The following is a 26,312-nucleotide window of genomic DNA, read 5'->3' on the forward strand; positions in this document are numbered from 1 at the left end:
ATAGAGAGTTAGAGACTAACTATCAGATTCTACCAACTTACTTAAAAAAAAATTTAAATGTAATTTTTACTGAATTTGATCAACCACTTTATTAATGGGCCCTTTAAATTGGACTAATCGAGAACTAACACGCGGGGCCCTCAAATTGGGTTGCTTTGGGCCTAAAAAATTGGACCCCTTTTTCAACGATTAAAGGTCTTTTCTTATATTTCCAGTTTCACATATTAAAATAATTTTATTATTTTTAAATGTCGATGGAATTGAAGTTTGTGTTTAATTTTTTTGGTAGAAATTTAATATGAATCTCGTATATTCTCTTTTAACATAAAATATCATATAAAACCGTCTCACAGATTAATTTTTTGAGACGAATATCTAACTCAAACTGACTCATGAAAAATATCATTTTTATGTCAAAAATATTAATTTTATTGTAAATATAAAACGAGCTGACCGCTCTCGCATATCTAGATTTGTGATACTTTCTTGTAAGAGATTTATTCCATCTTTAGTTGAAGGTTTAAAGTATATGTTGGGGTGCTGATTAAAGGGTTTAAATTGAAAAATCGACCGAGACCGTAAATTTCCTATTTAGTTTGTTTAAGGGTTTTTCAGCATTTTGAGTTCTTCGGTTTGATTTTAAAATTAAAAAATTGTAAAAAAAAAACGTACTGATTATTTTACATTTAATATATGCATATATTAAAATAGTTAATTTTTTAGATATAAAATATTAAATTAGTTTAAAAGGATAATATACCGAGGCAAAAGACTTAACTGTAATACAAAATATTTAATTAATGTTAATAGTCATTATATTATATTTAATTATGTTATTATATTTTGATAATTATAAAATATTTGATTTTTTTAGAGATTTTAAATGAATATTCACATTTTTATTAGGAAATCATAAGAAAAACACACAACTTAATTTACCTTTCAGTTTATTACTTAAATCGTATATAAGATGTCTTTTGTGGGATGGTCTCACGCATCTTTATCTGTGAGATGATAAACCCTACTTATATTCACAATAAAAATTAATATTCTTAGCACAAAAAATAATACTTTTTCATAGATGACCCAAATAACAGATCCGTTTCACAAAATACGACCCGTGAAACTGTCTCACACAAGTTTTTGCCAATCATATAAACCAAATGGAGTTAACCAAATCATAATAATAATTAAAAAAATAACCAAATCACACCGAAATAAAATGATTTGATTGTCGGATTAAGCATTTGAAAAATCGAATCAAAATCTGCCAAAATCAAACCGACACAACCGTTGCACATGCTTAATGTCACGCAAGTGTTGGCAACTTCTTGATTGGACTAGAAAATCTCGATGTATATTATTAATAACCAAACATTAATAATTAGTCACATTTAAGGTAAGAAATTAGAAGAAAAGCAATTATACTAACTTAAAAAGACAAGGGCATATAAAGATTTTCATTGGTATATTTTTTTATCAGTATAGATATATTATATATAGACTAATTTTTTTACAAGTTTGTGGCACTTTTTTTAACAACTTGAACAAATTCAACCAAACCAAGTTGCCTTGAACCATTGGGAAGAGTGCAAATTGTCGTCCAAGCTTCGTTTATCTTAGTTTACAATAACAAAAACTAACTCATTATTTTAGAGAAAATAAACATGATATTCACCTTATAGAGCATGTAAAATCTTTTACTATCAATCAGATGACTTCGCTTTACTATAGAAATTCAGTCAATACATGCAACACCAAGAGGGGAGTACATTTAAAAAATGCATACGGGGAGTTCAATTTTAAAGATCAGATTAAATAATAAAGTCACAACAAGATCCAAATTGTGACTGAAAATACCAAGATTCTATCGCTCAACCTCCATATTCGAAGTTGATGTCCTTAGGCCATCATCTCCCTGCTGGAGAATCTCAAATTCGGCATATGGCCGGATAAAAGTCCTCCTCCACCACACTTCGAAAGTTCGCTTAAGATTGGGGCAGTCGTCACCGGACTTCAAAAAACTACCTAGCCAAGAGAGCAAAATGCTTTTCTGATCCTCTAGAGGCAGTGTGAGGATTGTCCTGCCTAATCCTTCCTCCACAACGGTACGATCAAACGATCTGCAGCCGTGTAGCAACCACTTGTAGTCATTGATCAGTGGCTGTAGCCACGTTTGAATCAACAAATGTCGTGTATCTTTGGATGGAAGCAACTCCCCTCTCCCGATTCCTATAAATAATCTTGCTGTAATCGAGCTAACATGGTGGCGTATCGGGGTTGGAAGTTTTGTGTGTAGCGAAGCTATTTCTTGCTGAGTTGACCATATTGTAGCAAACTCATCTGCCGCTTGTCTGCTGGCTAGTATGTCGAGCAACCATAAGACGTTATCGGATTCGAGAACCAATAACTTCACCACCGGGTCCCTGGTATCTAAACATTTGTTGCAAAACTCGGGCGCAGTAGCTTGTCTGAACAGAGACACCAAAGAATGCAAGGAGCTTTCGCAAGAAGTGTAGATTGTTTCATTGCACAAGTGATTCGAGCCAGGAAGACTCTGGTTTTCTTTGAGGAGTTTAAGGACAGTGGATTTCATCTCACGTCGTCCTCTTTCCTCGTTGCTCTTCAGAACTAGATGTAATATGTGAGAAAGGGTGTCTTTTGGTGGATCTGAAAGTTCGGGAGAGACTCGTTTTAATACAGGTCCAACTCCTAATCCCTCACCTTGGAGACTTGAGACCACAGACACGACCTTTTCTTCTTCATCTTCACCAACCCAAGGGACTGCTTCCAAGTACTCCAAACACGATTGGATGCACGGCATATAACCCAGTTGTTCAGCAATCTAAAAGAGAGTGGCCATCAGAATTACAGAATGCATTATAAACAGGGAAATAGCCTTAAAATATGTGAATCGGAATAATGGAAGCCATTGTAGTACAAATTCTTGATATAATTAATCGAAGTTAGGCTAACTAAGATTTGTCTGAATAAATTCATCTGGATACCCATATACCAGCTGAAAGTCCCGAATTCTTCTATAGATTAAGAAAAATTCAAAACATAAACTATCACAGAAACATCTTTCAACCAGTATCTAGCTCACACAATAATAGACAAAAATATTGCGACTACCTTAAGGATGCGAAGCACACGTGACACGCTCTGCTTGATCAACTGTGGCTTCAGCTCTTTACAGTACATTAATCCAATAGTCTCAACATATATCTCAACATCTTCACAGTCTTCGACTTCAAGACACGGGAAGACAGGTTGCTGTTCGGAAATTTTCTTGGTAAAGTAACTACTATTTTCCAAGAGTATATTCCTGTGAACGCTCAACTTCACAGCAAGTCCCTGTTTTCCTAGCAAAATTAACTTCAAATCACTTGTTCCAGGTTCACCAAACTCAATCGTCAACTTCCTAGGCACATTTTCAAGCTTCGGCCGAGGAGTTCTCTCAGTCTTCACCGGGGCATTATTATTAAGAACAGGCGCATTGGAACTTTCAGTGCTTGGTTCCTCAGTAACAAGATCTGTCCTCCTCGACACACTTCCGGACTTTTTCAGAGTCGCCGAGGTTTGTTTTCTCTCAACCGAAGTAATACCATGGGGAGAAGGAGATGATCTGGGCTTGTTCAATGGAGGTTGTGTCTTTAGAGTCTTTTGAAACACAGTGGGAGCGGGGCAACACCAAAATCCTTCTGGGGTCACAGCAATTGGAACATTTCTAATTTTGGTTTGAGCTTGGTCTACTCTCGGAACCCTTATTTCAGACATATTCAAGAACACTTCAAATCCCCAATTAAGTCGAAACGGATCTTTTATGAAGGAAACTGAACAAGAAACCCCAAAAAAATCGGGAATATGCTAATAACTTCAAACAATTTTGTCTTCTTATATTTGGCATCAGTAAAGATGAAGAACAAAAGGGCCCAAATTAGAATATGAAAATGTCCCTCTCTCCGTCGCAAGAAAGATCAATCAAGAAAATCTAAACCACAACATGATATTTTTTCTTCACCAAAATCGAGAGCGCAAGAAATTAAAAGGAATATGCTCTCTACAATTTGAGGAGAGCTTCACAGCAAAAATTCAAGAGATCACAACAGAAGCGCAAAGATTGAAACTTTAAACACCAATTTTAAAGAAATTTCTTCGAACTCCAGAATGAAAAAGCAAAAGTCACCCAGAAACAGAGAAATCTGAGAGCATTCTCTGAGAATCCCGTCTCTTTATCACTTTACTCAATGGCCCATGAGCCACTGAAAGTAATTGAAGAGGAAGCTATGATGTCTAGCAAAAAGGGGACTGCTTTACCAAACCGGACTCAACACAGTTTTTTTTAATTATTATTTTCCCGAAGATCAAGAAATCTTCAATAAACAACTTGACACTGGCCAATAATCAGTGCAAGAGGAGTGGTGCAAAACAGGCTTGTTGATGCCTGTTTTTGTAACTTTGCAATCTGCACGTGACTCTGTGTCTGAAAAATGCTTTCTTGATTTGAACTACAAGTAATTTTTTTAATGATTTCATGCTATTTCCACAGACAATACACACACGAAAACAAACTCTGAGAGAATAAAAAGAGAGACAAGCATGCAAGAAGAGATGGGTTGCGTCACATTTCAATCTACTGTGCCTGGGACTTTGTGGCTTATTTATTGGTTGTTTGGAGAGACAGGAATCAATGGAGACACCGTAGATTACAAGCCACGTTTTTTGGAACATGGGTAGTCTAAAATACCCTCTTTTTGTGGGCTTTGTGCGCGTGAGAGTGGAGGAGTTATCCTGAAAGCAATGGCTTAAGCCTGAATATTCTTAATCAGACCACGCCTAGCAATTACGATGCCTGAATACAGATACCATCGCGGTATAATATGTTATTATTTGATGTTCAAGACATGTTTATCATCTGTTGAACGTCCAGGTTATACCGCTTCGGGGATAATACTCCTGATACAACCTTAAACTCGATGGTTCAAACTAATAAAATTTTCCACGAAATTAGATGCTTAATGAGAGTCCAATTTAATTTGGCTATACTGGATTTATATATTTTTATAGTTTTAACAATGTCGAAATCAATTTTACACCCTTGAATTTTACATTAGGGTATGTTCAATCCGCTTTTACGCTTGTGAGAACTCAACCCTAATAAACATAGGTAGAAACTGTTGGTTGGTTTATTTTTTGATAAGATCATGATATATTTTCTAAGGAGTTTATCTTCTCTTATCCGCATAATTTGTATTTTGAGGATATAAGAGTCTTAAAATTATTTGAATTGCAGTAGCTTGGAGATGCCTCTGTATCTTATAATTTCAGTCAATGAATTTTTTTTAATTATACTGATATATATATGAGAAATAGTCATCCCTCTAATTGAAGGACACCAATTACAAAAGTAAAAGCAATTGGGTAAAGATAGAGTAGACCCCATGTTTCCAATATATCATTGAGTGGTTTCAAATTTCTTTTGACTTTCTCATATTTTCTTGCATTATTTTTTTTAGAGGATGGACCATTTTGTTGCTGTAAAATTGGAACAAAAGGACTTAAAGGCGATGGTGGGCAAATTATGAGATTGAAACAAATAGGCAAGCATCATCATAACCTTGAAAACAATTCCTTGCATGAGATGGCATTCTTCTAATATTTGCCCCACGTTGCCATATCTTTCTTTCATGTGGATTATATTATAGGAGCTCTTGGATGTTTCCAATGAAATTTGAGTAAAAAATACTTGAAAACAATTCTTCATATATGAAGGAGTCAGAATTTATATATATACACCAAGAAATATTCTTGAAATACGAATACTTTTATGAGACGGTCGTATGAGTCAATTTTGTGAGATGGATCATTCATGAAAAATATTAATTTTCATATAAAAAAATATTACTTTTTATTATTAATATGAACAGAATTGATTCATTTCACAAATAAAAATGTAAGAAACTGTCTCACAAAATAAAAATATGAGAGACTGTCTCACAAAATACATACTCTTCTTAAAACTTAAAACTTGTCCAGTAGGTTCGGCCAAGAAAAACTGGTACAGAACCGTCAGAGGTTCCATATCTTTCCAGTCCATGGTTACGTGCTTGTAAAAAGTTGAATGTTTCTGCTGTTCAAAATGAATCCAACCAAATCATTGGGAATTAATGTAAAAGGAAAAATAAAATAAGCAATATAATCAATCACCTGCTTTCTCATTGTTTTATGCAAAAACTGAGATAAAAGGCACGGACATTCGATTATTCTACATTTTCATTTACTGATTAGCACGTGATACGATTCATAGTCTATCATCGACCTCATGTAATGTGCAACATACGTCCACGTTACCGGCCTAATGAAGTTCCGACAGAAAAATAATATCTAAACTCTCAAGAGGAAAAATTAGCAGTGCACTACAAAGAATAAAGATAGAACTATGCAGTCGGGCTAATTCCAGTATAGGAATAGTTCAATAAAGCCTTCCCCTGCAATTGGAAGCTCCACACAGACACAAGCATCCTTCTCCAGGCAATAGCTTGTAACAGAAATCGTACGTCAATTCCTCCCCTAAAGATATCTGCTCGATATATACAAGATTAAAAGCAATAGAATACTAGAAACTTGAGTTGAAAAGTTTTCCACGGAAGCAGAAAAATTTTGCTTCTGGTTAATGCTTCATCAAGTTTTGATTCTTTGGAGGAAAAGTAAAGAATGCATACATCTCTGTTGGCATAGAGACCAATGTGTGCGAGCTGACTATCCATGCTTTCAACGAGAACTTGATGATTCACAAGATTTGGTGAGCAACTGAGAACAACATAAGAGGGGATCATATTGGTGCTGAAAGTGCATCATCTACGGATAACGCATAAAGATCACATCTTTAATCATGGATAAAAAAACTTAGGTCAGATAAAAAAAATTAAAATTTCCTCAACAATTTTAATCCATGAAGTTTAAACACAATCAGATGTATCGCGCAATTTGAAATAGAATGGCAGGTTTAAAGCCTTTTCACATGAAGAAACAACTGGCTTTTGAGCTATTGTATGTTGACAAAAGTTCAATGAGGAAAAAATTCAAAAGACAAGAAACTAAAACCTTCCTCACCTGTGATTAATGAAGCGTGAAACATTTCCATAATTAGTGGCGTCAACTACATATGGGGCCTGCCCTTCAATTAGTCTGCTCATATCATTAATACGAGCGTCGATCTCATAAAAATATCTGCAACCTTCTTTACCATAGCTGCTATACAAAAAGCAGGAGAATGTTTAAATCTGTCAATAACAATTTAAAATCGGTAAGATCAACTGGTAAATAAATTTGATCAGGTATTAAAAAACAAAACCTGTTTCGTCTTTCATTTGCTTCCTGCTCGTCAATGACCTCACCAATACACTCGCATACAAAAGTCCCACGAAGAATCGCTTCACGTGCCCTCACTGCCCAGCCCTACAATTCAGATGGACACCAGAGTTTAGTCCAATACTGAAAAAATTCCATATAGTTTCCGAGAGTCACCTTTTTTTCCGTTTTGAATATTTCCAACTTCAGTTGAACTCCATTTTGCAAAACCCTGTTTTGACAAGCTCTACTACAGCAGCACCTTTGATTGCACTCATATACTAGATACCCCTCCTGACAATTCAAGAAAAAGCTTCAATATGTTATGCAGATAACTTCTCCATGAAGAAGCACGAAATAATAACAGCATCATCGACCATTAAACGACCTCAAGTATTTGTTGATTCAAAATACAATTGAATAACATTAAGCGTACATCACTCAACGATGTTATGCGCAAAGAGTATCACAGTGAACCAAGATGCAACTATGTAATGTTGAATCAAAACGTGTAACAAAAGCTTGGGAAAATCAACTTTCATAATTTTAAACTTGTACCAGAAGTTGATTTCTGAGATGAATGCCATACTACGTAATTTTTGGAAGAATTAGACAGAACAATTTTGAAATGGCTCTCGAATATTTTCCTAGAAAAACAAATTTTGAAATGGCTCTCGAATATTTTCCTAGAAAAACATAGTCTATTACTTTACGTGAATGACATACTAGTAATCACAGAATAAGCATTTGAAGGCCGTCGAAAAAAATATGATAAACCAAGAAACCAAAAATCAAACCCAACGGCCAGAATCATTGTGCACAGGTTCCGAGAATAGAACAGTTATTTGTGTAAAACAACCATCATAAAGAAAATGCTCGAGAGCATTCAAACTGCACAAATGTGAAGATATGACCAGCCGGGAAGAAAATGTTGCTTACCTCCAAAATAATTCGACCCCGCTCATCATAAGGAAACCTTCCATTCATGGGCTTGCCATAAATATCTTTGGCATCGTCATAATCATTGTCAAAAAGGTACACATGATCACATGTTGCAGAAAAGCATGTAGAATGTGCACAAGAGCAGCCCAACTGTGAACTCTGGAAAAATTATAGATTTGAGCATTTCGTAAATCTGGTTAGAAAACTAGAATGCATGTGCATTTATGAGGAGCACTGTCAATATTAGTTAAAATTACAAAAACAAGAAAACACGGTTAAGATCAAGTAGACTCCATTGTAATATTCTGCTGCTCATATGTGAAAAACTGAAGGAGGATGCAGTTGTTCATGATACAGCAAATGTAATTGCACAATATCAAACAAGAAACAACTCATTTATGATCAACTCTTTCGCAGACAAGTTGCATGAAGATACCTCCGCTTCAAGAATAAGAGATTGATCAATTAATGACTTCGTGATGTAGGTAAAGTTTTCCCATGGAAAGGATTCGGAAATTCGCTCATCAGGCCCCTCTGCATTCAAAAGATTTTCATCCACGACACAAGCTATTGGAACTGATTCGTGTCCAAAACTTATATCATCACATAAAATGATATTTTTCTCGGAGAGATCAAGAGAAAAATGTCGGGAATCAATAACACAGTGGCATTCATCCATTGTCCACTCTGATGTCATAAGATGCGACTGAATAGAAGATTTTCCCTTAAATGTGTAATCTGATGAGGTTACCAATGGAGACAAAATTGGTGACCTAGCACTAGGGGTGCATCCTTTGGGGCATATGAAACCCTCGCGATGCCATTCAACTAAAATGTCGTGTTCACTACACAATTTGGCAGCTTTCAGGCATATTTTTTCTGGCAGATTTTCATAACTAACCTCCAATGATGCCACAAGGTTTACCTTGCAGCAAGCCGATCTTGCAACTGATAAAATTTCCAATATACTTGGTTGCAGTTTTGTTTTTTTAATTTCTGAAAATAACAGTTTAGCAACAGCTGAGCACTGAGAATCTGCCAATCTACCAAGAGTAGAAGCCTCAGGCACATTTGATTGAACCATGATATCCACTGGGTTAACTGACTTCGATGGGATGATGCCATTTTTCAAGGACTGTAATCTATTTCGAATCTTATATGATGCTGAACTCAAACCTCTTTTAAACCGTGGCCGTGTCAGTCTCCCTGATTTTAGTTTATGCGCATAAAATTGAATACCCTTCTTTGTCAAGCGAGGACCAGTAAAATTCTGGTCCATGTGAGCAGCTTGATGATGACGACCAAGATCAGGCAGCAAATCAAATTTTAAGCCACAAAACCGACAAACAAATCTCCGTGTGCCCAATTGATCCCCCGGATTGGAGTTCTTCAATGGAGCTTGCTTCTCTGGTTCAACTTTCTGCGAAGTACCTTCATCTTGCTTCAAAGTAGCATTTGACAACCTTAAATGGGAGGGATGACTTGAAAGAACGTGTAACCATAACTGGTCTTGATTCCCAAAATGGCTATCACAGGGAATACATTGTAAAAGCATGCACTGCTCAACAAACTCCACACGATGCCTCTCCTGCACATGAGCTTCCAAAACCTTTTTATTAGTAAAAGAATCCAAGCATATTGCACAAACATAGCCCCTGAAAAGCCATTGAGCTTCTTTCTTATGGCTATCTATCCAGTGTTTTCCAAGCACTTGATCATCAAGAAACATTTCTGAGCAAATTTTGCACTTGATGACATTTTCGTCAAGATTTCTATCATGAGACATCAGCATCGAAATTGGAACCAACTCTTCAATAGTTGATGATGGTTTCTCTAATTCCTCGACCCCAAGGCCCCAGAGCTTTCTCAACCTCTCTTTTTCATGGTGCACCAATTTCATCATAAATTCCCCTACCCTAGGATCTTTGGAAGCCTCAGAGATTGCCCATTGAAACTGTACTTCTTTTGGTACTGGGTTTCTCAAAGATAATATACTTTTCAAAAGCCTGTAGAAGAGTTCACATGCTTGGTGCAACTGCAATTTTTGCTCCCTAGAATGACAATCTTTTAGGAGATCTATGAATACTTCCTTCGACACAATCCTAGTCTTACCATTCCTAGCACGTTTAAGCCAGCTAGGTATATGTTTCTCACAGTACAAAGAATGTCGTTTCGGGATTTCGAGGCAAGGATCATTTTCAACTTGGGGCCATGAACCTATGCACTCTACCATCTCATCGCTGCTGTGAGCCTGCTGAAGCTGCTCAGGTTTCTCTATAATAGTGCTTGCTGAGATGAAGTCTTTTCCCACATCTAACAATGGATCAACTCGGGCAGGATTTTCAGTCACTCGGTCAAGCACAGATTGTGTCGGACTTTTACTCTCTGGATACACGACAGTTTCCTCGCTTTTTCTTTTAAAGTTAGGAACAGCAGATATCATATTCTTACCATCGAGTGGCCTATGTTTCTTGCAAAAGGCAGAACCAATTAGAGCTCTGTGTTTGCATTTTGTCCCAAGCACTGTGGTACCTCCACACATAGGTGAATCAGCAGAATGCATTGCTTCAGCTTTTGCTGAATTTCCAGCAAAACGAGAAGCCAAATGCACGCAACAATATACATCGCCTTCATTAGCATACCTCACGCACTGCCTTCCTTTAGATTCTATAAAAGCTATGCATTGTCGATTACGATCTCCTGATTCTTGGAACTTTGGCGTTACAGAAGCAGAAGGGGTCAGTCCCACGTCTTTAGCCTGAATAACTTCCACATTTCCAGCCTCGACAATTATATCATCCCATTTATCAGAAACACATCCAGTATATGCCGCTGGGGAAGCTGCATCCTGAGAACTTATCGTAGTTGGAGCCTCAGAATTCAGTGCTGAGCAGTTTACAACACCATATCCATTGAAAAAACTAGAGTTGGTTTCAGAAGGAGCAGAATGGTGCAAACTAAACACATGTGTATCAGCACGACGGACCTCAAGCTTAGGTCTTTTCCTGCTTATCTGAAGCCCCCCAGTCAATGCATTATCATTAACAGGCTCGTTTGAGCCTACAGTAGAGCATATAGGATGTGAAACAGAAAAACACTTCATCACCTCTTGTTTCCAACTCTTCCAATCAGATCCCAGCTCCATCGATGATGCTGAACTTGACCTAGAGTTTACCTCATACCATAATATGGAGTCGTTCAATTCCTGAACCATGAAAAATATTGAAATAGTTGTCTTAGAATCTGATGGTAAAAGATAAAAATAAGAAAGAGGAATTCACTGCATTTGAAACAGGAGAAATCAAGATGAGGTTCTCATTTTTGAACTCTTATAACATGGCAATCAAGGTGCATGCTAACCGCAAAGTTTCCATTTAAAATAAGATTAATAGCCCATTCTACAGATGGATGATGCTCCAAGGATAACTCTCAAAAAGAAAAACAACAAAATTAAAAACCATTACAAAGAAAATGCATGAAGCATTCCGATTTGTTTCACAACCAAATCCATATATCAGGACAGTTTCGCAAATTTGTATGTTCAGCACCCACTCATGTATTTGTGCTATCAAGAATTTAATTCTACATTAACTAAAACAGCAGATTATAACTTATCAAGATATGCAGTGAGCAAGTTCAAAAATGAGGGGAAAAAACATCAAGCCATATGCAGACACTACAAGCCAAGTTTTAATGGGGTAAATGATTACTCTGGCGCGGATAAATACTACGAAGCACACCAAATTGAGTGGTTATCTCAGTTGACTCAGATGCTATTAAATTTGCACCAACGACTTTCATATCCACGGACATCTATGCATGATTGAAACTTGTGGCTTTGCAAGTACCTCTTTAAGCAATTCTATGCATTCAGCATTATCCGCATTCTGACACTGTTGCATCCAAGGCTGCAAAGAATGTTGAAGCCAATGTGAATTCAAGCAGCTCTGCAGTATCATCTGAAAAACAAAAGACAACCAGATTGTGATGGTATATTGATCAGGAAAATAATAAACACTGCCAATCAGATGTTGAAAGAACATCATTATCTCTCTCTTATACCAGCTAAACTGATTTTATCCAAATTTTTACATATGGTAGTGGTACATATATAAATCAAGTACTAACAAAATCTAAGGAAACATCAAAACCTGTAAAGACAATACATTTGAAGTTTTGTATTGTATTGAAAAAGGATCAAGGAACCATACTGAACCATTCTAACAGTAAATTCAATGAATCTTTGCGTAGGGTAACTGGTAACACTAACTTGTTTAGGGCATTTTATGGCAATTAGATATTAGAAATACACACACCACCACCACCATAAGTTACTACAAACATATTTTGTAAATCTCAAACCACAAATGGGGAACATAAACAGGGGGTGATAACTTGAAGGAGCACAGAACGAAACAAATCAATAAATGGATCTATAGTGGCAAAAAGCACCAACAGATTTCAGCTCAAAAAATGAGCAACAATAAAAACTCGTAGCTATAACATTCTTTCAGATTTTATTCATAGCCACAGTAGGCTAAGCTTAATTTCAACTTCTACAGCTGCAAAGTGAATCATAATAGCAGAAATAACTATAGCTACCCTAATGTAACCTCAACATATGGAGGAGAAATAAAAGTAAACAATACAATTTTTTTGTTGTGCATAGTACTAAATGAAATGAAAGAATTTTTACATTTTGAAGCTTCAAAAGCATCCTTCCAAGATCAGAATAAAATTTACTTCGTGAAGCCTCCATTGCGAATTCCTTCAAAACCATCATATCACGAGCACTCTCAACCAAAGCCTGGATTACCATGAAAAGATCTTGAGACAGAATTTGATAGCAGCAGAGTCGACATAAAGATAATAATTAATAATATTCGCCAATCTGAAAATTCCTTCATACACTCATGCTTAGAAATGTATGTTAAATGAAGGTTTAACTTCAAAAGCAAACCTCAAGGTGCAACTGGTCGAGAATATTTAGCATGCTCACAGCCAGCTTTTGCATAATAAAACGACGAGCAAGAGTTAAATCTTTCACCATTTTCAGACCAACTTTGTGTGTTTTATAAGCAATTGGCTCCGGGTATTCGGAGATTGGACGGACAAGTTGCACATCAGCCCAAGAATAATTTCTAGTCCGCGGAAAGAATATCACAAGATATTGTTTCCTGTCGTGAGTTGGTTTTGCTTTCACAGTCAATAACGGCCAGTCAGCCCTTGCACATCTAATCCCTGATTGCCATTTCCCCCTCCACTACAAGTGTCAAAAGTGAACAGTTAGTATCAAATAATCCTCAAATGATATTCATACTTTTCTCATAAGCACAAGAGTAAAAGTTCATAAAAATGAACTCGTGGTAGAAATATTACAGGGAAGCTGAAATTTTTTTTGTCAAACAGTCATAGATCAGAATTCCTGTGTTCTATTGCATTATTAACCTTCAGCATAACATGTGCAAATAAAAAACAAATTCAGCATTTTATATATGAAACTTTGAGCTCAAATTTCATTAAGTTGAACATAAATCTGAAGCCTCGTGCCAAATTATCATGATCATGCAATTTTAAGCATTTTGACGAACTTTTAGTATTGCTGTCGTTGTGATTCTGGAGTTCATGGGGTTACATTATACGGCAGAAATTTCTGATCATCACAGACCCTAGAATCAATGTTGGATATTTGTTTATTTTCTTCAACTTGGAAACTAGATCTGAGATATCATGCAGAGCCGACTACACTTATAATGAACACTGGATAGAAACCACCGACATATTTATAAAACTGTAAAAGGTCCGCCAAAAGAAATAGAGTTATATATACCTTCACCCAAACTGCTTGGGCTTCATCTAATTCTACATCTCTGATTTCAGGATGGCATAATCCCTCTTGCTTGTCATATGGCAATCCGCTTTCACCAGTTTCAAAAACTATCTGAGAGTGATCTAAGGCAACATTAGGTCCAGAAAAATGATCTCTCTGATCTAAATGGTCATCTTCAGAATCATGGGAGTCACCGGAGAGATTTTGTCTGTCAGCATCAAAATCATTATACATATCTACATTTGAGCAGCCCTCTGAAGAAGGGAATCTCTCCAAAATAAATTGACCACCATCCTCCCCTAACTCATGAGACTCAACCCCATTTAGTACTAGATCATTAGCTTTGAGATCTTCTTTCCCAACTTGTTCTGCATCAAGGAAAAGTTCCGATTTTCCATCATATTTATAAGCTATTTGCAAGCTGTGTTCAGAACGATCGGATTCTCCCACATCGTGTGCACCAGTACATGGGAGCGTTTCCATGGTTTAAAACTAAAAGTTTAATGTCAGCTCATTTCCATAGAAGGAGTTAAACCAAATCAAATCTGCAGTCAGACACAGGAGGTTAAAGAGATTCAAGGGAGTGTACAAAGAAAATAACGATGCAGCTAAAATACAAAAAGTATTTCCAAGTAAAAGATTGGTGGTTTTCAGGACTTGTCATCAATGTAGTTACAAGTTTCCCATGCATGCATATGTCTGCGTCAAAACCATGATCATGATGCAGAGGGATTAAAATACAATGACGAGCAATGTAATTTACCAAATTCCTCGTCCCAGTAATTTAACTGTTATCTCTGCGATAAAATTCAGAGGCGGTCCCACACTGGGCTAATCAAACTTTAAAAAAAATCAAAATTTTCAAATAATAAATTCCGCCATCAACTTAGTTTCAAGGCACCACTTCACTAAAATCATCATCCGAAATGAAATTACTTCTTTCTTTATATCTCAATCCACAGTCCAGAAAATAAAACAAAAAATTAATTAGCTGATTAAAAGTAGTTAGCATTTAAATGAAGATCCCGATAAAACTTGCCGAATAAGTAAGATTATTATCTATGTATAGTCTTTTCAATAAAGCTCCATTTAGCATTTATGTTATTCCAGCTCATTGTGCGGAGATCATGCCCGAACTAAAACTCACCTAGAGACGTCCCAAGTCAATACAGGCGTAAGTTGAGCTTGTACTGAACATATCCCAATAATATGCAGAAACAGAGAAGTAATTTTTTGAAAAAAAAAAAATTGAACGGAAGAAAAACCAACCACATTGATTACGAGACAAAATAAAAAATGCTGATAGCATTACACTTTTAACTTCAAAATTAGTTCTTTCAACTGAATTTCAAGAATTACATGCAAATACTATAACTTTACCCAGTATGCAACATTGAACAACAATCCCTTGCCAAAAAACACATTTTCCAATACATGCCCTTTAAATTGCTGTCAAATCCCCCAAATTATAAGCATCCATCTGTTTAAAAAACCCTAAAAGATCATCTCATTTGAAGCAAAAATTAAAACCCTAAACAAATAAAATCAAATCAAATGAAAAATAAAAGTTTAAGACTTTAGCACTACAAAATTTAAATCCCCCGTACAAAGATTTTACAGACTACAACACGTGAAAAGAAAAAATAATAATTCTTGAACCCCCTAACGTAACAGTAAAGTTACAGTCAATGGCACACAAAATTTTGACACGAACCCAATTTAATTCACCAAAAAAATAGATCGATACAAGTTGTTTCCTTTACTGGGTCACTTAATTTTACCTGTAATTGTGATGGAAAACTCTTGGCTTAGGCCATGGATGTGCTATGCAATGTTACCATTAAACATGTCACACATATACCAACAATACCCATATACATACACATACAGAACAAATGGGAATCCAAAAAAAATCAACAAGTCACAGACCAAATCAAGGCTGTGTAGGTAATGTACCTCAAAGAACTGTGGATCACCGTAATTTTTCGAAGTGGGTTTTTTTTTATTTAGACGAAAATTGCAACTTTTGAGTTTTGACTAGTAATTTATTAAGGGTAGTAATTAGATGTGAATTGTGTGAGAGACCAAATACACTTTTGGCTGGGAAAATCGGGGTACGTAAATGTGACAGGCACAACATGAAAACAGGGGCAAGAAAGGAGAATTAAAGGGTTGGAGAATGGGCAGATAATCGGTGGACGTGAGAGGTTACGAGGAATTTGGGAGGGTGGAGCAAAACATATTAGTGAAAATCGGGAAGAGATATTGTTTTTGTATGTATAGGTTGAAAAGTTAGGGCTGGATTTTGCAGGTCTAAGGGGAAATGGAACTTGTAACGTGGTGGGGGGTAGATTTGGAATTTCGAGTAAGTGGATTGGGGGTAGATTGGAGTATTCATTAGGATTCGGTTGGTGTCAACCTAATTATATTCGAAAAATGTTGTTGGTCACATAAACATGTCTCTTATAAGACGGTTTCATGAATTTTTATCTGTGAAACGGATCAATTTTATCGATATTCACAATAAAAAGTAATACTCTTAGCATAAAAATAATATTTTCATGGATGACCCAAATAAGAGATTCGTCTCACAAAATACGTCTCGTACGACCGTCTCACACAATTTTTTGCCTAATTAAAAATATAAATTTATTTTTCAAAAATATTTATTTCAATCAAAAAAATATCATACGACAATGTTAATACAATATTACTATTATGTATTATAAGGGTAAGAAAATCATTGGAAAACAAAGTTTACACATTTTATAATTTTAAATTTGACAATCAAATATATCAAGTATAAAGAAAATGAATGCAATAATCCTTTAATGCATAGGGTTATATTTAATAAGAAAATTACTATTAAATATAGAGAGTGAACTATATATTTTGAAACAATCGAAAAAAACAAAAAAAAAATCTGTATAATCAGGATGGATAAAATACTAAAAATGTTCATTTCAATTTACAGTGTTTTTATTTTTAGTAAATTTGTGATTCATTTGTTGCTACCATAGCTCATCTATTTGAAATTTTTAAAACTGGAAGTTGGTCTTCAGTTCTCAGCCGTCGATTTTTTTTGTGTTCAGTCCTTGGGTACTTTTTTTAGTATCATATTTCCACATTAAGTGTATCACATTTACACATGAAGTGTACCACATTGTGTATGACATAGTACCACAATTTTGTGGGTAGGAAATGAACTATTGGAGATTTTTCACCAACTTTCTTTTTAAAACCATTTAAGTATTTCTTTATTTTTATTAGCTACTCTTGAAATTTTATATGATCGTGGATAATCCCTAGCGTAAAGAAATTATTACATCAAACCATAAATTCAAAAGTAACAAGAATTATATATAAATGGAAATCAAGATCATCATTCAAAACCTGTAAATAATAAGAAACTGCTAAAAACGAATCTTTACGATAAAGATCAATTTTTCACTATCCAGATGAAAGAAGTTACATTCTCTTTCAAGGAATAGCTTCAGTCGCCAACTGTTCGACAATATTTCCAAACCAGATGTATTGTCATGGACTGCATTGATTTCAGCTTATACCAAAATGGGTCGGTTTGAGGAAGCAACAAAGTCGTACAATGCAATAAAAGAAACAGCCAAAAAGTGATTCTAGACAAGTTTGTTATTTTAGCAGCTGTCAAAATCTGTGCAAATGCAGGGATTTAGGGAAGGCTAAAGAAATTCATGGTGATGCTGTGGTGCAAGGATATAGTTTGGATTTGCTTCTTGGGATTGCTTTAATTGATATTTATAGGAAATGCAAGTATTTGAGTGGTGTCGAGAGAGTTTTGGTGAGTTGTGTGTGTTAAACGGGTCGTGAGCTTAGTCTTTTGGAACTCTATTGGTGCATTCTTGTTTACACCCTCTGCCTTCACTGTGAATGATGTTGGCTCCAAGCACATTTTCCAGCTTCGTATTCGCCTGGCGCAAAGGCAAAGCTGTCGACACCGCCTTCAATGATTGGGCATTTATTAGCAGTTCCCGACCCTTTCACTTCCATATAGGTTTGGCTCTGAATTTGGTCAAGGTCCGCCGTTTTGGAACTCCTTCAGCGTTAGCTCCCTGTAGCATGAATCAAAGTGAATAAGTTTTTGTATAAGGAATATGAAATAGGGAATACATGTGAATGTGAAACCTTGCATGGTTGTGTTTCTCCAGTTTTGTGCTTACTATTTGAGATTTTATTTCATGAACTCGTATCAGTTTCATCAAATTTACTGTAAATATTCACTTTCAAAACGTTCAAATTTTTCGAGTTGTAATTCATTAATTATTTTACTGGTATCATTCTTGTTAATGCATAATGAATGGGTTGATGAGATATTATACTCATGACAACAGATTTCATGATAAATGTTCACTCTTGTATACACCATTTGAGCAATACCCTAAGCATATGATGAAATTTTAAAAAATTTAGATACAAAGTAGAACCCCCCATATAAATATTGACAAATACGAGTATAGGAACTTGAAAAGATATATATGGTTCTAAATTTTCTCTGCTAATTTCCAAGGACTTCTAGTTGCTGGTTCTTGATCAATCAACAAGAACATTTTTGGTCATACAAAACAAGTTCACCATGGCTAAAGTTTTTCATTTGGTCCCATGTAAACTTTTCAAAATATTACACATTCTCATCTCATGTGAATGGAAACCAAAAAGCTTGAAAACGTGCTATTTTTGCTCGGTAAATCACAGTTCTGATTGCATATATTTGTATATTCATAATTTTGGTCTTTTTCAATATTAATCAACAATTTTTTTCCATTTTTTGTTCTTTTCGGATGTGAGGCCAATGGGACGGTGAAATGACCTCTACATTTTTCAGTTCTTGATGCATTCTGAATTCAGAACATGGCATAAAATGAAAAAAAAAATGATAAAAGCCACGTTAGGGCTTGAAAAACTAAAAGCAAAAACTTAAAACAAACTCATTCGTTTTCAAAATAACATACGAATTCCTTTGAAATTTATAAAGATCGAAGCTTCACGATTTCTTCAAAATGGTCAATGACCATGCAGGTACAAGGCCATGCAAAATGCCGTTTGAACTATACTGGCCAGAAAATCACTGTGTCCACTTTCTTAAAAGCCGCGACCTTCTGGCTTCTACACTAGATTCCAAATTTGTACCCCGCCAACACAAAATAATGAATAAACTTTTCTTACTTATTTATTTGTCCTCTAATAAAAATATTCTGATTAGGCAAAAATATATATTACCATGAGTTTTTCAAGAATCGTTTGATTACATTGTGGAAACCGTCTCCCTTATTGTGGTTACGCAAGTAGACAAGAGGATAGTATTAGGCTCAAGCTCAATTTATATAGACTCGAGCTCAGTTTGAACTTTTATCATGAGTCTCGAGCTCAGCTTTTTTTAATATTATTAAGTTCGTGAATAGCTCAAGTCGTTAATAGCCCGTTTATCATGTTTAACGAGTTTAGCTCGAGTTCAGCTCTTTTCTTAACTCTTTAAATAAGATCATTTTCGAGCTCGTTAAACAAGCTCATTTTTGAACTAATCGAGCATTCTTAGTCATAGGTCAACTAAGATATGATGGTTTAAGCAGTTAAACTTCTCATTTTATAGACTTTCGTTCACTTCTTTTACACTAAAACTTTGATATGAGACAGTGAAAGTTATTATTGTACACTCAAAGCATAACAAACTAGTCGAGCTCGCGAACATGCTTACGAACCGAATATCTTTAAGCTCGAGCTCGAGTTCGACTCGATAATCTCAACGAATGATCTCAAACAAACTTTTTATCGAGTCGAGCTCCGAGTAGCTCGCAAAACTTCGTTCCATTTGCAGCTTCTAACCTAAACCAAATCGCCTTGTTGTTGGCTCGGTCAATAAATAGTGTTTCTCATTGTGCAGTTCACCATGTAACGAGCGTAAAACATAATTTTGTTCTAGATTATCATCTCTCGATGTTGCTAAAATAAGTTATACAAACTCATCGATCGTTTGAATAATAAATTTCTTTTATGACTTATTTTATAGTATTTTAATTTTTACATTTAGATAATAAAAAGACCGCGATCATTTTTAAATGTCAATTGTCCAAATTGAAATAAATCAAAACTTAAAATTAGCGTGCGATTTTTTTTATATAAAAAAAAACAGAATATTTCATACGGAATAAGACATTAAGAAATCTATGACAAGTATTTACACAATTAAACAAATGAAGAAATTTGAATCAATTTTTCATGGCGGCCGGGCGGTGGCTGCGGCCCTTCCTTGTCTCCGCCGCCGCCGCCGCCCGTTCATGCGAATCGCACACCTGGCTCTTAAATTTGCACCCGAATTTCGACAGCCAACTGCCTCTCCCCACGTGTCTTTTTGGGTCCACCATCTCTATTTTCTCGATCGCCTTCTTCATGGTGCAGTACTCCCGCTCCAGCTCGTGCACCCGAGTCCTCATGCTATTCACGCGCACGCGCAGCACCTGGTTCTCGTTCACCGCCGCTCTCCACGTCCGTCTCTCCTCCGGCGAGATCGCCTCAGACGCATCCGCGTCGTCCTCCACTGCCTTCACTCTTCCTCCGTTCTCGATGGACGGCCGAGACAACTCCGCCGAGGTTCCTGCGTCGGAGGAGATATAATTTGTACCTGCGATGGCATGGCGGAGCTGAAGCTGCTCGAAGAACAGCACCTGAACCACCGCCCTAAGAGGCAGACGCTCGTTCTGAGCTGCATGAGTGCACGCCTCTAGAGTGAGTTTCTGGTAATCCAGCACACCGCAAATCTTCTCCCTCTCTGCTTCTGATAACCAAGGGTGAGCCTGCATAAATTCGCAAAACATTGGATTGAGTATTGAAATACGTAGTTTCGGTGATTGATTTGATGTAATTGTTTACCTTGAGATAAACATCGACGGCTCGATAAAGTCCGTCGTCGAATATTCTGGCGTGATTCGGCAGCGCAACGGCGAGGTCGTAGAATTTCTCCGGCTTCAAATTAGAGTCGGAAGAAACTTCCGATAGGTATCCATCTAGCAACTTTCCCACCAGAATTAACGCCGCCGATCTGTGATTACCACTCTCATCTCCACCTATTCTATCTACCGATCTCTCTCCAGTTCCTTGAAGAAAATATTGTAAAATCTTTTCCACACAATCGACATCGTACAACGTTTCATTCAAGTACGAGTAGCTCGGAATAAGCAAGTCATCCAAGGTGGCGTGTTCTAGTTGTGATCCGATTATCTTCTCCAGTGCTGATCTGCAATCCCCCGAAGCATTCAAAATATACGCAGTTCGCAGCAATCCGAACAAAAATCTCGTCGTTTTTGACGACAGATTCGAGTGCGAGGTTTTATATGCAGGGAGATGAGAAACAATCGTCTCTAGAAGCTCTCTCTGTTCGTTCTCTGTTGGAACCCTAGAAGAGGACGATGGCTTATTAGTTGTGCGAGAGATTCCGGGAATGTACTTTTTCGCGTAGGAAATCAAACAGCTCTCGATAATTTCTGAGCTCGAATTCAAATTTTTCATGGCGAAAATCAAGCGCTTGAGAATCGGAAGACTCAAAAGCCATAGCTCATCTAACCATGAATCCCCACCTGCTGCTGCTCCTCCTCTACTGAATTCCGCACTCCCTCTAGCTTCATGCACCCCTATGTTGGTTAGAGCTTCATCATTCACCGGCCATCCGAACAGCGAAGGGTCTACGGTGGCGGCTTTGGTGGCAATGGCCTCTATACATCCCCAAACAATGCCGAGATCTTCCGCCATCGGCAACAGCTTCTCGCAAGAGGATAGCGTTTTAACAGAATGTTTGATATTCTTGAACACAGATTGGGACAGAAAAATCTCACTTCTCCAAATGAGATTGTCTGCCGAAAACTCTTCAGTCATCTGTAAGTATTCAGCGGCACAACGGAGGGCGGCGGCATTGGTGGCCGAGAGATCTATTTTCACGCCGTAACAGAATTTCGCGGCGGTTTCAAAAGATTCAGAACCCCCCGGAAAATCTGGGAAGGTGATGTGACACTCTTCCTCGTCCTCTTCAATGTCTTGATCTTCTTGATTATCGCTGTCAATTTTCTTTCTGGATTCATATGGGTTTTGGACTTTTGTGATTCTTGGTTGGTTTTTCTCTTCTTCAGTTATCAGGTCGTGAAGCTTCCTACTTTTTGACATCAGAGGGAACTGAAAATTGGGTTCATCCAGATTTAAAACACAAGAAAACAAGAATATCAGTGAAAGTGTTCAACATATGACACCACTTCTGAGGTATTCGAGGAAACTTGACCTTGTGAAGATGAAAAGTCATGTCAATAACTTCGATTATGACGTCACTCGGCAACCCTGTTGTGCAAAACCTGCAACCAATGCACAGAGATTAGAGAAGCAAGATTTGGAAAGGCAACGAGAAAATAAAGAAATCTGAGTTCAGAGTGTGGGAGTTTGAGCTAACAACCATGCCTGCCCTTTGGAACCCGCTGTTTCTGATGCCGGCTTCAACATATTCAAGCAAGAATCATGCAGAGGTAAAGGGTATTCGACTTGACTACGTGTGCAATGAGTACTAAAAATGAGCTTCAATTTCTGAGTTTCTGGGTCTCGTGGAATGATTATGTTTGTGGAAAACTAAAAGGGGGGAAGTTCACTTGTTTGTATTTGAAGGGAGAGATGGAGGAAGAAATTCAAGAAACTTTGAAACAGACAAATGTTGCTCCGAGCAGAAATCGAGAAAGGTAAATTATTAAAGTTCAAAGATAATGGGTTTTCGAATTTGGATTGATTGGTCATTTCTTTTATTTTTGGGGGTGGGGTTTTTTTTTTATTGAATCAAATTAATATACCAGAATCTTCCCTCTTTTCCTGTACTTCTATGCCTGAACTGTAGAGTGAATGGGAAAGATCGAAAAAGTGGTCGGTTGGATTTTGAGATACAAAGTGCGATTTTGAATTATTTCTACTTTACAAGAAGCATTTTTTGGGTTTCAAAATGAAGAAAGAAACATTTTCTTGCTGTAATTATGATGATAATCATCATGAGTTGTTAGGTATCTGTAGTGTTCTTTTTCCGTTATTTTAGGCCATAAAAGATCCATGATTAGTATATCTCATGAGCTTGAACTCATCAAAACTTCATGTTCAGTCCATTTTGCTTTTTAGGTTGGACATATCACATAACAATTGAGATCATGCCTCTTAAAATTTAAAGATTTTGTAAGTTGAATAAAATATTAATAATATAGATCTTTCTTTCTACCTATCGCTTATATAACTTCCCTATCTTATCGTCCGAAATCCAATTATAATAAAATTTATTTTTCATATATATATATACATATATATATATATGTATATACTGTATATATATATGAAAAATAAATTATATATATATATATATGCCTCAAATATTACACCTTGCTCCTGCCATATGCCTCTTATTAAATTTGAACACACCTGAACACGAAATCTCTGAGCTTTTGAAATTAGGTTGGTCAAACATACCCCGTGAACCAAATTTTAGCTCACATGTATTAGCGTGAATGACACTTGTTGATCATGGAATCTCGGTTCTTGGCATTAATTTTGACATCTACTCACCGTACACTTCCTTGAATGCACATTAACTCTCTGCCCGCCTGTCTCTCATTTAATCTCCCACTCCCACAGGACTCTCAAATTTTAAAAAAATTTAAACATGGAATCTCACATTACTAATTTATTCATTTAAAATTTACTTTTCCAATAACGTTTTAATGTATGCGAAACACATACAAGCCTAAATACATGAGACACGTAGAATATCATGTTACCAATAAGATTAGATTTAGAGATGTGTTATTGGCACTTCAAAAAGGTATTCTCACACTCCAACTTCATTTTTTGTACAGTATTAACAAACACAATTCCCTTAAAATTGGTAATCTAATGCTGAGCAAGTGTAATTATTACGGCTATAAATAAATATGTAGTAACGGGAAGGAGTGTGAGTGAGAGCGCAAACCCCCGTGAAAATGTTATTATTATTATTATTATAAAGTTGGCACCCTGCACAAGGCCAAGCATACTCCCCTAAATTTACACACACTACTTTTGGTGTACATTTCATCCAACCCGAATATATATATATATATATATACACACACACTACTTTTGGTGTACATTTCATCCAACCCGAATATATATATATATATATATATATATATATATATATATATATACACACACACACACACACTACTTTTGGTGTACATTTCATCCAACCCGAATATATATATATAATATATGTTTGTGTGTGTAATTAATTATCTGAATTTAAAATAAAAATAAGTGAAGTCCATCAGATCAGATGATGAATTGAATGTTTTTCAAAACGTAATTAATATGTATATATTAATAAAAAAAATAAGAAAAATATTAACAAACAAAAAAAAAAATTAACAAATATCTAATATGTTACGTAAATTATTAAATTATCAAAAATGACATAAACACTTAATGAACTAACTCTCTAAGTTTAATATAACGAGTCATAAATGAGTGTCTATATAATACAAACAAAAGAATCATCATTAAAATAAGAAGAGTATGTCTCTTGTAAGACCGTCTCATGAATCTTTATCTGTGAGACGGGTCAACCCTATCCATATTAACAATAAAAAGTAATATTTTTAGCATAAAAAATAATACTTTTTCATGGATGACCCAAATAAGAGATACGTCTCACAAAATACAACACGTAAGACCGTCTCACACAAATTTTTGCCAAATAACAATACATAAATAATTGATTTTTTCGGAAAACAAATACAAATTTTAATTTAAATAATAAAAGATCCAATAGATAACTATGAGTAAATTGAATAAAAACACTTTGTGAGCCAAATAAACAAATTACAAGTTTATAGAATATCGAGACCAAAAACCAAATCATTTAAAATAGAGTGGGTTTCATATGTGACCGTCTCACGAATCGGAATTTGTAAGACGGGTTAATCATATCGATATTCACGATAAAAAGTAATACTCTTAGCATAAAAAACAATACTTTTTCATGGATAACCCAAATAAAGACCCGTCTCATAAAATACGAGCCGTGAGACCATTTCACACAAAATTTTGTCTTTAAAATAACACACAAATAGACCAAAAAAAATCACATTTAATAAAAAAGACCCGATATATAATTGATTTTTTTTTTTACTTTAGACGTATTTTACGTAGCTGAGAACATTTTAGGGAACGTGAATCCAAAGAAGATGAAACGAAAGTAGTTATAGTCTAACATGAAAGTGTGCGACTTTTCATCGGGAATGGATTATTAATGAACCACATACGTAGCAACCAACGAATCCAAACTGCATGTTCCTTCTTACATCAACCACGTAATCACTCTCACATTTGTAACATTCCACAAATTCTAGTGTAAATTTTTTTGTTATAATAAATGCATATTTAAAAAATACCCGACAGCAAATAATTCATAAATATGACTAGAATGTAAATCATTAACTAGCCTTATTTCATATATTTAATAATAAACTAGTATTCCTATGCACATGTTATGTGGGGTATTAATTAGTATGTTTTTGTATAGATTTTGTTTGGTTGTAAAATAATATTTATATAAAAACTCAAGGGATCATAAAAATATTAAAAGCTTTAGAAATGAATTTTTAAGAGATTTTTTAAAATATTTAGTTAAAATATAAGTATCAAATTAATATAACTGCAATTATTTAAAAACCGTTGTTTTATAATATTTTGTGACCCTCAATTATAAGATTGTCATGTCATTTTAACTTACAATGGCGAACACATTCACAATCATCGATTTTACAAAAGATAATAAAAATACAAATTCTAAAGAAAAATCATAGTCTTGCTAAACCAATATATACATTTTCTCAATTTTCATCATATTCGAAATCTTGTATCAGGAATTTAAAAAAAAATATAAAAATAAAATAGGAGTTAAGTCTTTTGAGATTTGGTGAGGGAATAAACTGAGCTCGTATATATTTATAACAATTCAAACGATCATATATCAGTACAATAATTCAATATATATAACGTAGTATTATGAAAATATTTTGTCAAATGAAATGAAATGACTGTTCAAAATTCTGAAGTAGATATCATGGATTAAAGAAGTGGATCTCACCAATATTCGGCATATCACTTT

At 35.5% G+C, this 26,312-nt stretch overlaps 3 protein-coding genes and 1 long non-coding RNA gene across 10 annotated transcripts; 1 reads left to right on the forward strand and 3 right to left on the reverse strand.

Moving 5' to 3' along the window:
- Positions 1–1,706: 1,706 nt before the first annotated feature.
- On the reverse strand, positions 1,707–4,677 carry LOC140839055 (BTB/POZ domain-containing protein At3g50780-like). The gene is made up of 2 exons (XM_073205705.1): positions 3,136–4,677; positions 1,707–2,845 (listed from the first exon to the last, which is right to left on the reverse strand). The coding sequence occupies exons 1-2, from the start codon at positions 3,778–3,780 to the stop codon at positions 1,868–1,870; spliced, it is 1,623 nt and encodes a 540-aa protein (XP_073061806.1). The 5' UTR covers positions 3,781–4,677; the 3' UTR covers positions 1,707–1,867.
- A 1,589-nt stretch (positions 4,678–6,266) lies between these two features.
- LOC140839115 (histone-lysine N-methyltransferase SUVR5-like) lies at positions 6,267–16,413 on the reverse strand. Of its 7 annotated transcripts, none has more exons than XM_073206084.1 (13): positions 16,082–16,413; positions 14,126–14,670; positions 13,256–13,558; positions 12,992–13,102; positions 12,144–12,254; positions 11,402–11,500; positions 8,732–11,308; positions 8,293–8,454; positions 7,531–7,647; positions 7,358–7,461; positions 7,117–7,254; positions 6,726–6,813; positions 6,267–6,583 (listed from the first exon to the last, which is right to left on the reverse strand). In XM_073206084.1, exons 2-13 carry the CDS (start codon positions 14,606–14,608, stop codon positions 6,476–6,478), a joined length of 4,401 nt encoding a protein of 1,466 aa, XP_073062185.1. In that variant the 5' UTR covers positions 14,609–14,670; positions 16,082–16,413; the 3' UTR covers positions 6,267–6,475. The 7 variants fall into 7 exon arrangements, with proteins under 7 accessions (XP_073062185.1, XP_073061948.1, XP_073061869.1 ...); XM_073205847.1 differs by adding an exon at positions 15,506–15,605 and having other exon boundaries at positions 8,732–11,500; XM_073205768.1 differs by having other exon boundaries at positions 8,732–11,500.
- Positions 16,414–20,263: 3,850 nt separating this feature from the next.
- On the reverse strand, positions 20,264–23,137 carry LOC140839445 (BTB/POZ domain-containing protein At5g66560-like). The gene is made up of 4 exons (XM_073206193.1): positions 22,590–23,137; positions 22,422–22,491; positions 21,026–22,318; positions 20,264–20,949 (listed from the first exon to the last, which is right to left on the reverse strand). The coding sequence occupies exons 1-4, from the start codon at positions 22,634–22,636 to the stop codon at positions 20,365–20,367; spliced, it is 1,995 nt and encodes a 664-aa protein (XP_073062294.1). The 5' UTR covers positions 22,637–23,137; the 3' UTR covers positions 20,264–20,364.
- Positions 22,009–22,554, forward strand: LOC140839519 (uncharacterized). The gene is made up of 2 exons (XR_012119749.1): positions 22,009–22,148; positions 22,276–22,554. It is a non-coding gene; the product is annotated as an uncharacterized lncRNA (long non-coding RNA).
- Positions 23,138–26,312: the final 3,175 nt, after the last annotated feature.

The sequence above is a fragment of the Primulina eburnea genome, chromosome 1 (genome assembly GCF_022965805.1).
Source record: "Primulina eburnea isolate SZY01 chromosome 1, ASM2296580v1, whole genome shotgun sequence".
In the NCBI taxonomy this organism is placed as follows: Eukaryota; Viridiplantae; Streptophyta; class Magnoliopsida; order Lamiales; family Gesneriaceae; genus Primulina; species Primulina eburnea.

Coding starts and splice junctions, on each gene's coding strand:
- LOC140839115 (XM_073205768.1), bottom strand. CDS start 14,608: ATGGAAACGCTCCCATGTACTGGTGCACACGATGTGGGAGAATCCGAT. Junction 12,255..12,991: donor TGCTTTTGAAGCTTCAAAAT/GTAAAAATTCTT, acceptor TTTGTTTTTCAG/ATGATACTGCAGAGCTGCTT. Junction 7,648..8,292: donor GGGGTCGAATTATTTTGGAG/GTAAGCAACATT, acceptor TTGAATTGTCAG/GAGGGGTATCTAGTATATGA.
- LOC140839055 (XM_073205705.1), bottom strand. CDS start 3,780: ATGTCTGAAATAAGGGTTCCGAGAGTAGACCAAGCTCAAACCAAAATT. Junction 2,846..3,135: donor GTGTGCTTCGCATCCTTAAG/GTAGTCGCAATA, acceptor ACTCTCTTTTAG/ATTGCTGAACAACTGGGTTA.
- LOC140839445 (XM_073206193.1), bottom strand. CDS start 22,636: ATGTTGAAGCCGGCATCAGAAACAGCGGGTTCCAAAGGGCAGGCATG. Junction 22,492..22,589: donor GGTTCCAAAGGGCAGGCATG/GTTGTTAGCTCA, acceptor CATTGGTTGCAG/GTTTTGCACAACAGGGTTGC. Junction 20,950..21,025: donor CCGTCGATGTTTATCTCAAG/GTAAACAATTAC, acceptor GAATTTATGCAG/GCTCACCCTTGGTTATCAGA.